The sequence below is a fragment of the Eulemur rufifrons genome, chromosome 30 (assembly GCF_041146395.1).
Source record: "Eulemur rufifrons isolate Redbay chromosome 30, OSU_ERuf_1, whole genome shotgun sequence".
In the NCBI taxonomy this organism is placed as follows: domain Eukaryota; kingdom Metazoa; phylum Chordata; class Mammalia; order Primates; family Lemuridae; genus Eulemur; species Eulemur rufifrons.
This window is the reverse complement of record NC_091012.1, coordinates 42,009,598-42,027,515: the sequence shown is the minus strand read 5'-3', so window position 1 is coordinate 42,027,515 and position 17,918 is coordinate 42,009,598. Positions and strand designations below refer to the sequence as shown.

At 43.0% G+C, this 17,918-nt stretch overlaps 1 protein-coding gene across 1 annotated transcript in view; it reads left to right on the top strand.

The window, feature by feature from the left end:
* Positions 1 to 7,922, top strand: part of LOC138378877 (heparan-sulfate 6-O-sulfotransferase 2-like) — a 63,791-nt gene extending 55,869 nt beyond the window's left edge. The window contains exons 5-7 of the mRNA XM_069464196.1: positions 7,440 to 7,452; positions 7,568 to 7,706; positions 7,780 to 7,922. Of these exons, the coding sequence (XP_069320297.1) occupies positions 7,440 to 7,452; positions 7,568 to 7,706; positions 7,780 to 7,922 (295 nt within the window). The remainder of the gene's footprint in view (positions 1 to 7,439; positions 7,453 to 7,567; positions 7,707 to 7,779) is intronic.
* The last annotated feature ends 9,996 nt before the right edge of the window (positions 7,923 to 17,918 follow it).

Below are 17,918 nucleotides of genomic sequence, written 5' to 3'. Positions count from 1 at the left end.
TATTATTTTTGTCTGGTTTATATAGTAGTAATTTTTCTCTTAGGAATATATAGGTCCTCCTCTTTTTAGCAGTGAGTAGGTCTAAGGCCCATCTGTTCTGTAAGGTCACTGTTGTTAGTGAATTTAGTTGACTCTAGAGGGACAGTAGGGAATTTGTTATTTGTTTTATGTCTTTATTTAGTTTTGGGGATAATTTGTGGTAGATGTTTAGGGATGTTTTTATGTCTTTTATTTTTGTTTTTATTTTAGTAGTAATTTTTCTCATTATGAGGACTGATGTTAGTAAGGCCTGCCTTTTCCGGGTGTTTGGGTGGGTGCTTAGTAGAGTTTTTAGTTGTTGGGTTTTAAAGATAGAAACATCTGGGGTGAGGAAGACCTGGGTGTAGGTCCTGGTCTAGTTTTTTGGGAGGCAGAGGTAGGCAATGTCTCTATACAGAAAGAATATGTCATCTCGGGAATAGGTGGCAGTGGCATTACAGGGTAAGGTTTAGTTATTTGTGTAGAGTTTACTCGGTATAAATTTTAATAATTTATTTTTTTTCTTGTTAGTATTGTAAGTGATATGTATGTGGGAAGTTATGGCTAAATGGACATTGTATGTTATTGGGCCCATCAGGGATATTTTGTTTTGGACTGGGTTTAAGATACTGGAGTTTTAGTTTGGAGGTACAGGAACTTTAATATAGACTTGTTTCTGGAGGAGTAAATAGAATCAACATGAAGTATGGTTGGGTAGGGCCTGGAGGGTCATATTGAGGAACTTGAGTTATAAGGGGAGAGGTTTTTAGGGGTCTAGTGATCTTTCGTATATTTGTAACATCTGGCTTTTTATAAGTTGACTTTGTTATTGAGGTTATTTTAATTAGTTGAGTCTTTGTCTTTGACTAGTTGGATTTTAGTTTGTTTTTGGATTTTTTTTTTTATTAGACATTTTTTAGTGGGTGTAGTAAGTCTAACAAGTTGGTTTGTCTCTTGGGGCTATATAGGTTTGAGTATTATTTGTAATGGTGTCAGTCTAATATATATATATATACATATATATATATATATTTTACTGTGGCACACCTGAGTCTTATCATAATATGTCTTTGGCACGTAGGTGTTGACTGTGAAATCACCCGTGGTTTAGAAGTTTTGAGTAATTTTGTTAGTGGAGGGAATTTAAGTTTTAATGTAATAAGTCTTAGGGCAGGGTTTTTTGTTATAGTTGTTAGGGTGAGTTTCCTAACTAGGAAGAGATTACGGACTGAAGTAGGAGTAGCTATTTTATAATGAGTCAAAATATCACAGTTAGAGATGTCTTTTGTAGTATAGTCTAATTATTTGGAGTTATTGAGAAGAGTCTAATTTTTAGTAAAGTTATTATAATTCTAGTGAGGGCCAGGGCCAGTGTTTTCATTTACTTCTGTTTAGTCCTGGGTGTGGCTGTCTTTGTTGGCAACCTAGAATATGCTGCAGGCCCATTCTCCCTATTCTTTATAGCAGAGTACACAAACATTATTATAACAAATGCCCTAACCACCACTCTATTCCTAGGAGCACTATACAACCTTCACACACCAGAAACATACACAACAAGCTTTGCCATCAAAACCTTACTCCTAACTACTCTATTTCTATGAGTACGAGCATCCTACCCAAGATTCCGATATGACCAACTTATACATTTACTATGAAAAAACTTTCTTCCCTTAACACTAGCATTACGCATATGATATGTATCATTACCCGTACTAGCATCATGTATCCCCCCACAAGTATAGAAATATGTCTGACAAAAGAGTTACTTTGATAGAGTAAATAATAGAGGTTTAAGTCCTCTTATTTCTAGAATTGCAGGTATCGAACCTACTCTTAAGGATTCAAAGTCCTTCATGCTACCCAAAACACACCCTATTGTATGCATAGTAAGGTCACCTAAACACCCATACCCTGAAAATGTTGGTTTATATCCTTCCCGTACTAATGAAACCCATCATCCTAATGTTGATTGTATTAACTATCTTTACAGGAACAATACTAACAATAGTTGGCTCCCACTGACTCCTAATATGAATCGGCTTGGAAATTAATATACTAGCTATTATTCCTATTCTCATGAAAAAAACTAATCCCCGATCCACAGAAGCTGCTACCAAATATTTCCTTACACAAGCAACAGCCTCCATGGTCCTTATATTTACCATTGTAATTAACCCCGAATACTCTGGTCAATGAGGCATCACCAACATGTATAATCAACTAACTTCCTTTATAATCATCATAGCATTAACAATAAAATTAGGAATGACCCCTTTCCACTTCTGAGTCCCCGAAGTCACTCAAGGAATCTCACTAATATCGGGCATATTACTCTTCACATGACAAAAACCAGCCCCTATCTCCATTATACTTCAAATTTACCCATCAATGAACCTCAACATTCTCCTTCTAATTGCCACTCTATCAATTCTAGTAGGAGGCTGAGGAGGACTAAACCAAACCCAACTACGAAAAATCTTAGCCTACGCATCCATCGCTCATATAGGTTGAATAATGGCTATACTTATATTGCCCTTCCATAACAATCCTAAACTTGTTAATTTACCTAATATTAACCATCGCCATATTTACAATACTAAACATTAATATTAGCACCACTACACTAGCCCTATCAAATCTATGAAATAAAACCCCAATAATTACCCTCACAATTCTCATCTCCTTATTATCCTTAGGAGGACTGCCCCCACTTACAGGCTTTCTACCCAAATGAGTTATCGCACAGGAACTTACAAAAAATAATAACCTCATACTAGCCACAATTATAGCCATCATAGCCCTATTAAACTTATATTTCCATATACGATTAATTTATTCCACCTCACTAACCATATTTCCAACACTCAATAATATAAAAATAAAATGACAATTCCAACAAACCAAACAAATATTTATTTTACCTCCACTAGTCATTCTAGCCACTCTCACTCTCCCTTTATCACCAGCCTTCCTAACCTCAAACTAGAAATTTAGGTTAAATAGACCAAGAGCTTTCAAAGCTCTAAGAAAGTATATAGTACTTAATTTCTGTTATAAGGACTGCAAGATTCTATCTTACATCAACTGAACGCAAATCAATCACTTTAATTAAGCTAAGTCCTCATCTAGATTGGTGGGCTCCAACCCCATGAAAATTTAGTTAACAGCTGAATACCCTACTCAACTGGCTTCAATCTACTTCTCCCCCTGCTCAGGAAAAAAAGGCCAGGACTCCCGCCCCAGCAGAATTGAAGCTGCTGCTTTGAATTTGCAATTCAATATGATATTCACTGCAGGGCTTGATAGAAAGAGGAATCACTTTTGTCTTTAGATTTACAGTCTAATGCCTTAGCCATTCTATCTTACGTATGTTCATCAATCGTTGATTCTATTCAAGTAATCATAAAGATATCGGAACTCTTTACCTTCTATTTGGAGCCTGAGCGGGGATAGTAGGAACAGCTCTTAGCCTTTTAATTCAAGCAGAACTTGGTCAACCTGGGGCTCTATTAGGAGATGATCTGTTAGATCCGGTTCCCCTTGGCCCCAGGAACAGAGAGGCAGAGTCACTGAGGCTGCAAAAGGGCAAAGGAGTTTATTAACTAGCCCCGGGCCAGGGTCCAAATTCCAGAGCACCAATGCAGTGGCCTCTCCAGGAACTAGGACCCCGCCCTGGGGTCAAGATTAGGCTTTTATACTTTTCTGTATGCTAGTTTTCACACGACACGTTATTCTGCACACAACACGTTAGTCTGCACATGACATACTAGTCTGCACACGACACACTAGGCTGCACTTTATCCCCCTTCAGTTCATTTGTTCCTTTTGTTTAGAAGTGGCTGATCGCCGTTGGCTTCAGGTTTGTTGACTCTAAGCTTCGAGCTTTTTGCACTGGCACCAGTTGTAGTTAACATCATCAAGGGGAAGAGGAGGGTCTCCGACGGGGGAGGGGGGCTGTTGTTGCCTACCTTCTAGTTTTTGGTTACAAGCGATACTGGGAACACACGCCCTGCACAAGCCGTTCATGCGCTGATCATGTCTTGCTCTTCTTATCTACTTAGTTGGTTGCAGGGCACCTGGACTCTCTAGTCTTTTATCAGGAAGTAACTTCCGGTTACCTCCCCGGGGCTTTGTTTTCCTTTACTTTAGTGAAGCCTGCCATACGCTAAGCACCAAGCCAGCAAGCCATATATACAGAAGCAGAACTAGGCTTCTCACATCCAGGAAGCCTAGCCTATCATGGAGTTACCTTTGTTCTTATCTCTGTTTTTCATTCTGATTAACTATATTTATTAAACAACTAAAAGCAAGCATAGTCACAGAAGGGAATAGCATTAGTTAGAATCAAAGAGAGCACACATTTTCCTACTATCAATTCCTGTTGTTCAATCGTAACAGCTCATGCTTTCGTCATAATCTTTTTTATAGTTATACCTATCATAATTGGGGGTTTTGGAAATTGATCATTCCCTTTACTAATTGGAGCCTCTGATATAGCATTCCCTCGAATAAACAATATAAGCTTTTGACTTTTACCACCATCCTTTCTCCTGCTCCTAGCATCTTCAATGGTAGAAGCAGGCGCAGGAACTGGGTGAACTGTATATCCCCCTCTAGCAGGAAACTTAGCCCACGCAGAAGCCTCTGTAGACTTAACAATTTTCTCCTTACACTTAGCAGGGGTATCCTCAATTTTAGGTGCCATCAATTTCATAACAACAGTAATTATCACTGTCAAATGAGAGTGGTAGACCATATCAGGTGATGATTTTTTTTTAATAGAAAATTTGTCACTTTTTCAGTCTTTTTGGTCTGGGTAGGGATTGTCTTGACCCAGTCTGAGAAGGTGTATATTATTATCAACAGATATTTATAGTCTCGACAAGGTTTTATTTCTGTGAAATTAACTTTTATATTTTCTGAAGAACAGGAATTGATAGTAGGAAAATGTGTGCTCTCTTTGATTCTAACTGATGCTATTCGCTTCTGTGACTATGCTTGCTTTTAGTTGTTTAATAAATATAGTTAATCAGAATGAAAAACAGAGATAAGAACAAAGGTAACTCCATGATAGGCTAGGCTTCCTGGATGTGAGAAGCCTAGTTCTGCTTCTGTATATATGGCTTGCTGGCTTGGTGCTTAGCGTAAGTGGAGCCATGGCAGGCTTCACTAAAGTAAAGGAAAACAAAGCCCCGGGGAGGTAACTGCAAGTTGCTTTCTGATAAAGGGCTGGAGAATCCAGGTGCCCTCCAACCAACTAAGTAGATAAGAAGAGCAAGACATGATCAGCGCATGAACGGCTTGTGCAGGGCATGTGTTCCCAGTATCGCTTGTAACCAAAAACTAGAAGGTAGGCAACAACAGCCCCCCTCCCCCGTCGGAGACCCTCCTCTTCCCCTGGATGATGTTAACTACAACTGGTGCCAGTGCAAAAAGCCCGAAACTTAGAGTCAACAAACCTGAAGCCAACGGCGATCAGCCACTTCTAAACAAAAGGAACAAATAAACTGAAGGGGGATAAAGTGCAGACTAGTGTGTCGTGTGCAGACTAGTGTGTCGTGTACAGACTAGTATGTAATGTGCAGACTAACGTGTTGTGTGCAGAATAACGTGTCGTGTGAAAACTAGCATACAGAAAAGTATAAAAGCCTAATCTTGACCCCAGGGCGGGGTCCTAGTTCCTGGAGAGGCCACTGCGTTGGTGCTCTGGAATTTGGACCCTGGCCCGGGGCTAGTTAATAAACTCCTTTGCCTTTTTGCAGCCTCAGTGACTCTGCCTCTCTGTTCCTGGGGCCAAGGGGAACCCGATCTAACATTTTCAAATGGAGAGGTTCCGGTGTATTGAATTTTTGGGGTGGGTCTCTGCCTGACCATTGTATTGTGTTTAGCGTAGGTCTGGTAGCGGGTGTTGACTGTTGTCACAATGGATGGAAGTTTGGCGATGTAGTAGTATTGGGCAAGCAGTTTTGTGAGGGCTGTTTTTTTTTTAAGTGAATCAGGTTGTGATATTGGGAAAAAATAGAGTATGTTAATTTATTTGGGATAAAGACGTTATGGTTTTGTAGGTGTCACCACCCGTCTGTGTCTTTTTTGGCCTTCTCCTGTTCTGTCTACTGGGTTTTCTTTGGAGTATATTTTCGTTTTTTAGGCCACTCGGGTGTCAACAAGATTTGGCATTGGGTTGTAGTGTTGTCTTCTGAATGTTTTCGGGTGGCTGTATTTTTGGCTGTTTGGTCTGTCAGGCGATTGCCAACGACAATTGGATCTGTCTTTTTGGTGTCTTTGACAGTGGATGACTGTAATTTTTTTTTTGGCTCTCAAACTGTCTCCAGCAGTTGGAGAATTTTGTCTCTATTTTTGATTTTTTTTTTTTTTTTTTTTACCTGCAATTAGTAGTCTTTTTTTCCTGTATAGTATCTCGTGGATATGTATTGTGGCAAAGGTATATTTAGAGTCTGCGTATATGTTTTCTTCTTTTTTTTTTTTTTTTTGGCAGTGTCTCTGTTGCCCAGGCTAGAGTCCCATGGCGTCAGCCGAGCTGACAGCAACCTCAGACTCCTGGGCTCAAGCCATCCTCCTGCCTCAGCCTCCCGAGTAGCTGGGACTACAGGCATGTGCCACCATGCCCAGCTAATTTTTTCTATATATTTTGGTTGTTTGGCTACTTTCTATTTTTAGTAGAGATGGGGTCTAACTCTTGCTCAGGCTGGTCTCGAACTCCTGAGCTCAAACAATCCACCCGCCTCGGCCTCCCAGAGTGCTAGGATTACAGGCGTGAGCCACCGCGCCCGGCCATGTTTGTCTTTTTATCTCGGGCATGTCTGAGGGCCCATAGTTTTGCCCTTTGTGTTGACTATTTTTGGGGCAAAGGGGCTGACATGATGACTTTATTTACTGTGGTGACAGTGAAGCTGGCCAGTCGTTTCCTATTTTGGATAAAATCACTGCCATCCATGTAGAGTTTTAAGTCTGGTGCCGGTGGAGGACTATTTTTTAGATCTTGCCGGCTGGCATAGACTTTCTCTGCCACCTTGGTGTTGTCATGGTCTGGGGGCCCTGGCTCAGTGAGCAGGAGGGTGGCGGGATTTAGAGTCCACACAGTTTTTAGGGTGACCCGTGGATTTTTGTACAGCAGTCTTTGATATTGTGTTAACCGGTTGTTTGAGAGCCACCGGTGTCCTGAGGTGTTTATTAGAGATATCACTGTATGAGGGACTCGCACACGGAGGTTTTGTCCCAGTTTGAGTCTGTCTGCTTTTTTGACCAGCAGGACGGTGGCCACTAGTGTGTGGAGGCAAGGTGGCCATCCTGTCGCTATGGGATTGAATTGTTTTGACAAGTAAGTCGTGGTCTCTGCCAGGGGCCCACAGAGTGAGTCAAACCCCCAGAGCTATTAGTTTTTTCTCGTGTACAAACAGGTTAAAGACTTTGGTGAGGTCTGGCAGTCTTAGTGTGGGGTTTTTTTTTTTAGTAAGTTTTTTATTTTTTGGAAAGTCTTTTTCTGACTTTTGGCCCATTTTAATTCTTTGTTTTTTGGCCCACATAGGACCTCATAGAGGCTTGGCCTTTAGGGAGAAACCCGGATCCAGATGCAGCAGGATCCGGCCACGCGGAGGGATTCCCTGAGTTGTCTCCGTCCCGGTCGGCTGGGGATTACATGATGGTGTCCTTCCGCTCACGTCCCAGTGCCCGGCGCCCCTGAGTGGCGTGGAAACCAGGTACTGTATCTGTTGTCTGTAGATTTGTGTCTTTTTTCAGGAGACTTTGTATCCTTTGTCAGTGAGCAGTTGGAGCAGGCACCGGGCTCCCCGTCGACATCTCCCCTGGCTGGGCGCGCTAGAAGGAGGCACCGACGCACTGTAGAAGTGCGCAGCGGGTTTCTTCTCGCGGAAAGGAGATGAGGTCAGTGGCTAGAGCCTCCCCAAGCAGAGTTGGTGAATTTTTAAATCCCTGTGGTAGTTGTGTCCAGGTGAGCTGTTTTTGTTTTTTTGTTTTTTTGTTTTTTTTTTCCTAGTCTGAGGATCTTCCCACTCAGAGGTGAACAGGGGCTGACTCTTTGGAGTGAGCCGCAGGTAGGAGAAAGTATCTTTTAAGCCCAGGCAGCATCAGGAGGAATGAGGCCCAGGAGGGTGTATGAGTTTGGTTCCACTGGGTGGAGAGTCACTGTGGCCTCATTAATTAGTCGCAGGTCTTGGACGGGCTGGTATCTACCTCCGTTGGGCTTTTTGACTGGCAGGAGGGGAGTGTTCCGTGGGGACTGGCACTCCACCAAAATCCCCTCCCGCTTGAGTCTATTGATGTGTTTTTGAATTTTCTCTTCCTTGGGGATGGGATATTGTCGTCTCTTGGTTGGTTGGGCGCTCGGTTTCATCTGGATTATCAGGGGTGTATGTTGGTGTGTAAGACCGGGAGGGTTGTCCTCTGTCTATATTAATGGAAAGTCCTGCTGGAAGTCAGGCGGGTTCTGTTCCTCTTTGGCCTCATCGTATAGCTGCCACTTGGATTTCTGAGGTAGGGTGACTGCCATTATGAGAGTCTCGAGTATCGAGCGTCAGGCTCGCGGTCCCTTCAGGTGGAAGGTGATTTGGGCTTCCAGTTTGTTTAGGAGATTTCAACCGAGGAGGGGCACGGGGCAGTCTGGTATGTATAGGAATTTATGTCTTATCTGGTGGCCCCCCCATGTGGCGTATTTGGGATTGGCAGAAGGGTCGAGTTACTCGAGTTCCAGTGGCTCCCATAATGGTGGTTTCCCGCTTTGTAAGTGGAGTTACAGAGGCTGTTAGCACCGAATGTTGTGTCTCAGTGTCTACCATGAACGTTATTGGTCAGCCCCCCTACTAATATTGTGACCGTAGGTTCCTGGGGGCCAAGAGTCAGGGAACCCGGTCGGTCTTTTTTTTTTTTTTTTCTGAGACAGAGTCTCACTCTGTTGCCCGGGCTAGAGTGCCATGGCGTCAGCCCAGCTCACAGCAACCTCAAACTCCTGGGCTCAAGCGATCCTCCTGCCTCAGCCTCCCGAGTAGCTGGGACTACAGGCATGCGCCACCATGCCCGGCTAATTTTTCTATATATATTTTTAGCTGTCCATATAATTTCTTTCTCTTTTTAGTAGAGACGGGGTCTCGCTCGTGCTCAGGCTGGTCTTGAACTCCTGAGCTCAAACGATCCACCTGCCTTGGCCTCCCGGAGTGCTAGGATTACAGGCATGAGCCACCGCGCCCGGCCAGTCGGTCTTATTTTGAGTCGAACCCAGTGAGACCGATGAGGTCCTCGGTCTCCGGCTCTTCCTGGAAGCCCCTGGGCAGGTTTTTGTTTGGCGGTGGGTGGTTTTTTTTTTTTTTTTTGTTGGGGCATTTATATTTCCAGTGACCAAACTTCTTATAATAGGCGCACTGGTCAGGCTTTTGGGTCCCTCATCTCTTGGGTCCTCCTTCCCCTGGTGGGCCAGGTTTTTTGGCTGGGTCAGGTCTTTCGAGGGTAGTGGCCAGGAGAGTGGCTTTTTGTTTTATTTTTTGGTCTTTTTTTCTCTGGGCGGTCCGGTCTCAGATTAACGTAGACCTTCTGGACCACTTCTGTCAGCTGTGTGGTGTTCATTTTTGTAAACCCGTCAAGTTTTCGGAGTTTCCGTCGGATGTTACTATAGGACTGCCTAACAAATATAGTATTTACCATCCGCTGATTTTCTGCCGCCTCTGGGTCGAAGGGTGTGTAGACTCGGTAGGCCTCACAAAGGCGCTCGTAGAATTCGTTTGGTGATTTCTCCGGCTTCTGGGTGATCAGAGCGACTTTGTTCATGTTGGTTGGTTTTCTGGCTCCCTCCCGGATCCCGTGGAAGAGAGCTTCCCGATATTTTCTGAGTGCTTCTTGTCCACTCGGGGACATGAAATCTCAATCTGGGTTTGTCTCGGGTGCTGCTCTCTGTGTCTACTGTTCTACGTCTAAGGTCCCTGCTGGAGCCTGGTCCTGGAGCCACCTCCGGGTTCCAGCTATAATCCGATGTTGTTCTTCCGTGTTAAAAAGGATCAGAAGGAGCTGGCGGCAGTCTTCCCAAGTGGGACGGTGGGTCTGAAAGATGGATTCTAGGAGGTCAATGAGGGCCTGAGGTTTTTCGGAGTAAGGCGGGGTGTGTTGCTTCCAGTTCAGAAGGTCAGCAGTGGAGAAGGGCTGGTAGTCCAGGACTGGCTGCCCTGGCTGAACGGGCCCATTGTCTGTAACCTGCATCGGACCTCGCACCCCACGAGGGGGCATCTGGAGGGCTGAAGTTGGGGCCTGAGCTGACCATAGCCAGTGGGCGGGTGATGGGAGTGTTGGCACCTGGTTGGTCTGGAACTGGCTGCAGGGAGACTGACGGTGGTGGGGTGTCTGGATTTGCAGGCACTTCAGGAGGTGTCACGGTAGGGTTGTAGGGCGGCAGTGGTGGCTCCTCTTCAGGAGCTTCCTGATGGATGGGTTTGTACAGTTTGGAGTCTCTGGTCCTTTGGGCCACAAAAATCCTGCTCTGTCCCTGGCGGGAACTTAGGAGCATCTTGGCTAAGGTGTGTCCATATAAAGCCCGGGCCTGGTCGCTCCTTTTAGGGGAGTGAATCACCGTTATGTGGTATGAGACCGCCACAGAATCGCAGGTGAGGACCCACTCAGATTCCATAGCCGTAGCTGTGGAACCAAAAGAGTCACTCTTCACTCACTCACACAGACAGGCAGAGGTTATATATTTCCACCCTGGGAATTCCCTGCACTCAGGAGGTGATCAAGCTCCTCTTCTGTCGTCTGACGGGCCTGACTCGGATGGTTCTGGGGACCTTACCTGGTCCCATGCCTCCAGACCTGATTTGACTTGTCCTTCTCTCTGGGGTGTCCAGGCGAGTTTGGGACCCCTCGGCTGGCGGGAACTCCCGAGGAGCGAAGATATTCCGCAAAAAGGCGGTTGGCACCCGTTCGCTTTTGTTGCTGAGGTCCCACCGTTCGCTGCGCCCATCCCCGAATTGGTGGCTTCAAGGGGCCAGCGTGGTCGGTTTTCCCGGTCCGGGAACCAAAATGTTACAGCAAGTGTTATATATAGTGAGTGGTCCCAAGGACAAACCGAGTGGCCCACGGAGAGATAGAGAATCAAGGTTTATTTGCTGGTGGGCTCAGAGGGGGTCTTGTCACTAAATTTTGAGCCCCGTCTACCCAATTTTTTCCATTTTTATTAAGGTTGGGTAATCTAAGGGGAAGGGTCTCAGGTGACTAATGTTCACCAGGTAATAGGTTAAGTTAGTTTCTGTACCAGGTAATAAATTTAATGTTATGTTAATGTGTCAGGTGTTAGGTTAATAATGTTAATGTGCCACATGTTAAGTTAGTAATATGTTAATGTGGGTCTTCTGTGAGGGGTGGGAGTCTCAGGTGGCTGTTATGTTAAATAATAGATCAGGGATTTTCCTTATCAAAAACATCATGGTTAAGGTGATATGTAGTAGCAGAAATAACAGAAATCAAGTAAGAGTCTCAGGTGACTGTTAAGGAAAATCCCTTTTCCTTATCAAAAACATCATGGTTAAGGTGATATGTAGTAGCAGAAATAACAGAAATCAAGTTACTTGTCTGAGAGTATACAGTGAATGCAATCAGCCCGGGTCCAAAGTGGTGAGAATTGAAACATACGTTACTAGGATTATAAATGGAAGAGGGCAGAGGGAGGTGCCGAACATCCACATACTGCAAAAGTTCTCATATCCACATTTTCTTGCATGTCCCCTATTCCTGGAGGTGCCTTCCCTGTTTTTCTGCATGTCTAGAAACCCAGGGTATAGCCCTGAACTCTAAATAGTAAATGCTACCCCATTTATCCCATGCTTATTATGTGCCTTGCACTGTTCTAAGTACTCTATATATTCTTTAAATGTTCACACGTACCCTATGAGATGGGTGCCATTACTATCACCATTTTATAGATTGGGAAACTCAGATACAGAGAGGTTTAATTATACACTTAAAGGCTATACAGATAGTGATTGGCTAAGCTAGGACCAGAATCCAGGCCTTTTGGCCTGTAAACTCCGTACTTTTGCCTTTAGGTCTCCACCTGAGCTGTTAAGAAAGCTAGGGTTTTTCTGTTCTTCCATATCAGTCTCCGCATTGTTTGCCACTGGCCAGAACCCTTTGCACCCCCAGCCCAACCCTAATTATCTATTTTAGGCTACCCCGGCTCAGGAAGAGTCTGGATGTTACTTGAGAAAGGTATCTCTCAATCTCAAATGTTCCACATTCTGGCAAAATTCTATCTTATAGTTTTGTCACGTTGCTTCCTTCCACCTCAATGTGGTGGACTTTCTCATTGTCTCTGTTTAGACCTTGCTCATTGCTGCCTTTAAATCCCATGTTTCTTCAAAGCTCAAGACTTAGCTCTTTCAGGTAGTCTTTCCTGATGGACCACATCCTGCTGAAATCCTTCTGATGCTTTGAATTATTAGTATTTGCTTTGGATTTGGTTATATGGTCTTTCTGCCCTTGTCACATGGTGCTTTCAATCCCTCTGTAGGTATCCATGACATAGCAGCCCTATATTCATATTATAACTTGCTCAAAATTTCAATCATAAAATGTCCATTGGAATATGAACAAAACGCTGAATTTAACATTGCCCCTCCTTCAAGGCAAACAAACTCTTTATGTTTGTTATTCCTCCAATTATTTAGTGTGGGGATCTGCTAGGTGACAATATTAGAGTGTTGCTCCTATAGAAAGAAAAGGCACCTGAGCTGTATAAATAGTTTTCATCAAGGTCATGTACTATACACTGTAGGCATTCAGTCACTCTCAGTCCAGATGTGAGGCAATGATGAGAACCCACAGGCCAGTGTCAGGGGGCAGAAGGTGCAGTTGATAGCAAAGAGAGGAAACGGATGAACTAATGAGTACAGCCAGCTGCCAGATAGTTGTTTCTATGTCACTATCATCACTGGACATCATATTATCATAAGCTAGTACAGTAATATATATTTCTAAAGACCCTGGGACAAAATGTATAGAAAGCCCTCATCTAATGCCTGACACATGTAAAGCACAGACTCAAGTATGTGTGTATGTACACATACTTTATATATACAGACACAAACATAGATATGACTGAAAAATCTAAATTTTAATCATTTTATACTTTGCAATTTATAGAAGTCAGAGAAGTAAGTAGATGTGGCATTTTAGCATGATTTCCATGGAAATATTTAGAATTTAAAAGTCATTTTAGTTTGTTGAGAAGCACCTTCAGTTATCACAATGCAACACTGCTTTCTCTAATGAGACTAGAAAAATGAGGAGCCATTTGTATTTAATAAAATAAGAATTTCTTTTATCTACATGGTCAGATTAATGAAGACACTTTAAAATAAAGTAATGCAATTGTTACTTTCTTCCCGGTGACATGCTCCCTGCATTAAATGTAAGTGATAGTAAAAGGTAATTGAGTTAGAGGAGGAAAATTTTAATTACTTAGTTTATTGAAATAGTGAAGCCCAAGGGATCGGTGATAGAATTTGAACTGAGTGATAAGAAAGAAGAGGTTTTGGTTTTATAGCTAAAATAAAGTTGGCTGCACTTGAGGTGAAATTAAAAAAATACACACTCAGTTAGTTTTCTTGGCAGCATTCTGCTTCTGCCATGAAACTGGATGTCCTGCCTTTTAGCCTCACATTCTATCCCTTTGGAAACTGTGTCATCTTTTAAAATGAAGTACGTGACTTTCCTAATAATCTTTTACATTACGAAAAGAGTTTTTTTTTTTTTTTAATTTGAAAGGCATCGTGACTATATTGTGATGCAATAGCCTCAAAATAAACTTCACAGTGTCACCTGTGATTCCCTCAAAAGCATTCCAGTGTTGGTTTGCTGGATGCGGAGGTATATTTGAACAGCCCCACTTTACGTGAAGTCCCAAGAACACTAAATGGAGAATCTAGGTCATTGGTGAGTTCTGGATGAAGCTCCTGGGAAAAGCACTGGCTTTGGAGGGTAAGGCCTAAGATCTCAGCCTGGCTTTGTCCCTTACCATTTGGAAATGAGGCTCAGAATTGTGTAGTTAGGAAACACAGCAACCTATAAGCCTATAGTAAATAGAAACCCTCTTTGGTGGTGACATTTGATAGACGTTAACACTATCTTCACTCTTTTCCACCCATCTCTTTCTTGGCTTCAGTCAGACCTTCTTGGCCCAATGTACCCTTCTCCTTCCACAGTGCCACCCAGCTCTTGGGTGGGTGTCTCCCAGGTGGGAAAGAACTGTGTTGGACTTCATGAATAATGTTATGTGCCTGGCATTTGAGATCACACCCCAAGCCTTTGCTTCAGTCCTCCCCTTTGTGCCCAGAGGCATACATTTGAGAGATGGTCAGTAGAGCCTCAGACCCCTAACTTGGCATGTAGAAGCCCTGTGAGCCATCTGGGCCACTCACTCCATGTAGAGTAATTGCACACTGCTCCCTCTCCTTTCCTTCCCTTTACCTCTCTAGGAAGTTTGTTTTTTTTTTTTTTTTTTTTTTTTGTTGTTGTTGTTGTTTTTGTTTTTTTTGTTTTGTTTTTTTGTTTTTTTGTTTTTTTTTAGTTTACTAAGCACTGACACATGACAAATGCTAAGATGGAGTAAAAATCTTAACAGAATGGTACCGTTTGTCAAGTAGTTATTATTAATATAAGTTAGGCATAAGAACCGTTTGAAGTGCTGCTAGAGTTGCAAAACATCTTTAGAGAGATTGAAGGATGCACCCAAGGTCAGGTGCTAGCAAATGGCAGAGCTTGGCTCTGAGCCCAGACCCTCATTCTGCCACATCTCACTGCTTCTTTGTGCTCTATTGTCTCTACTGTGTACATAAGTGCTTCTCAAATGCAATGTGTATGTAGTCGGCCCTCCATATCCACAGGTTCCACATCCATGGATTCAACCAATCATGGATCTAAAATATTCATTTCATGAAAACAATGAAACATAGCAATATAACAATTAAAATAACACAGATTAAAAAAAAATACAGTCTAACAACCACTTCCATCGCATTTGCATTGTATTAGGTACTGTGGGTAATCTAGAGGTGATTGAAAGTATATGGAGGGTGTATGTGAGTTATATGCAAACACGATGCCGTTTTATATCAGGGACTTGAGCATATGTGGAGTTTGATATCAAAGGGAGTCCTGGAACCTGTGGATACTGAGGGACAACTATATATACATCACCTGGGAATCTTGTAAACTGCAGCCTGGGAGTCTATGTTTCTTTTATTTTTATTTTTATTTAATTAATTAATTAATTAATTTTTTTTAGACAGAATCTTGCTCTGTTGCCCGGGCTAGAGTGCCGTGGCCTCAGCCTAGCTCACCGCAACCTCCAACTCCTGGCCTCGAGCAATCCTCCCGCCTCGGCCTCCCAGAGTGCTAGGATTACAGGTGTGAGCCACCCCGCCCGGCCGGAGTCTATGTTTCTATCAAAGTTCCAGGTGTTGCTGCTGCTGCTGCTCCAGGGACCACACCTTGAGTAGCAGGAAATACAAAGGGAGTCAAGAATCTTGGAACCTGATTGAGCATTTTTAACAGAAGTATTGTTGAGTGATATTACAGGATAACATGTTCTTTTGTTTTTAAAGATCATATTGAATATGAATCAAAGTTCTAATTGGTATTTTGTTCTTTAAATTAACAAATTTTGGTAAAAATTTAGATGAGAAAATGTACTAGGTGATAACACCTTTACCCCACTTGCTGAATTCAGCCTGACATTGCTGACACTCTAAGCAGGAGTCTTTGCATATGCTTCAAGAAGATTTACACTCCTCCTGGAGATTATATACAAAGTCGTTCAAGTATCTGTCTGTGTGCATTTTACAACGAAGGAATCTGGAACTGTTCGTCACATTCTTGGCCTCGTGAACCAAAGTAGGTTAAGAACCACTGCTCCAGCAGAAACATGCACTCCTTCAAATGGTTCTGGAACTTCCCTATCACCAAAGCCTTAATCAAGAAGAATAGATAGTAATATATTCAACTTATTTGTATCAGGTGCTGAGAGTTCCCAGGCTGCTGACTACATAATTGTAGCCCTTTGAAAATGCCAGTTGATTGCTATAATTAGGTAAAAATAAATGCGCTAGGCCCTTTAGATGAGTTTCCTGATAGCTGTGGCCACAGCCCAGGCAGAAGTACTCCCCGATTTCCCTGGATTGAAAAGCCAGTGACCTTCAGCTTCCCTGCTCTGCCCTTGTGATTGGCATTAGGGCTGTACACGTAACAGCCTCAGCCAGCAGCATAGTGGAAGTGAGGCTCATCAGTACTTATTCAGGTCTCTGCATTTCCAGTATCTGTAACTGCAAAAAGAGCTTGATCAATATTTGATTATTAGTCACCTGGAGGTAATTCCAGAGTTAAAAAAACAAGTAATACATACAGATGAGCTCCAGGTTCTCTAAGCACACCAAGCCATTCTGATGGTTGAGCAGGGAAACAGTGCGGATCCTTATGATGGCAATGGAAGCCTACAGTTAAAACCAATATCCACCCATTTTTACATTTCCATACTTTCAATAGACCTGAGCACTTAGGGGCTGTGGCCCTGGAGTCAGACTGCATAGATTCAAATTTCAGTTCTTCCCCTTGATAGCTGTGTGGCCTTGGCACCTTACTTGCCCTCGTTAAGTGTCAGTTTCTTCCTGCAACATGAGAATAATGATGGTAATAATGGTTAACGATAGACACCACTGTACTCTTGAGGATTATATGATCCAAGCTCTGTAAAGCACAGAGCCCAATGATTGGCACATAGTAAGTACTAACTAAATGCTAACTGTTGTTATTACTTTCTAGGCCCAAAACAGTATGCCTTCTTTAACAGCAGGAGGATTGGGTACAAGAAGCTGAACTCTTTAAGGTAATGGAGGAGAAATTAAAAATCTTTGTGTTATCTATCATAGTCTTTCTTTCCACCCATCACCTATTGCTTACACATTATCGAGCCTTCTAATGTCTTAGTTTCTCTATCCTCCCAGCTTTGATGGTCTACTTTTCTGTTCCATTCTACGCCACTAATGTACCCACTAGCAAAATCACATATTTGACCTTATGCTTTTGTGTGTGGTTCTACTCCTAAGACCTCAACCTCTGGCCACATTCATTTCTGACTACCTCGGTCTCTTCCTTTCTCCCCTTCTGAATCTGCTCTTCTTGGTACTCTCAGGACTCACTGGTCTTCATACCCTTTCCTTTGACCCAGTATAGAAGCCCCCCCTCCCATTTTCCACCACCTTCCCCCACCCCCTCCTCATGGATACGTGCTCTCCTGTATCCTGGCCCCCAGTATCAGCTATTTCAACAGATGGCTCATTACCCTAAAATCCCTCAACACCTTAATCTTATGTCACTCTTCATCCTATCCCCAGCATGGTCTCTCTGCTCTTGAAGTACCAAGTGTTAGTGGAAAAAGTCACAAAATGATGCTTGTTGGGTACATTACTCGGCAGTGCTTTCTGACCTTAGCTGGGCCTTACCTACTGCTTGAGTGCTCTTTTATTCCTCTTACCATCTCCTCAGAGGTAGGATGGCACAGTAGTTAATAGCCCGAACATTGGCATCTGGTGAGCCTTGGGCTTAATTCCTGGGCCTGCCACCTGTGTAGTTGGCAAAATTGATATAAACTTACTGTGCTTCAGTTTTCCTCACCTGTAAATAGGGTATTGATGCTGACCCTCACCTTAGAGGGTTACTGGTGAATAATGAATTAGATTATGCATGGAAAGCACTTCCAGCGCAGTGAGTGGCACACAAAGTATCTGTAAGTTATGTATATATAATGTATATAAACACAGACACATATATATACTTAATAGCTTTATTGAGGTATGAATTACACAGTAGAAAAGCAACCAATTGTAATTGTA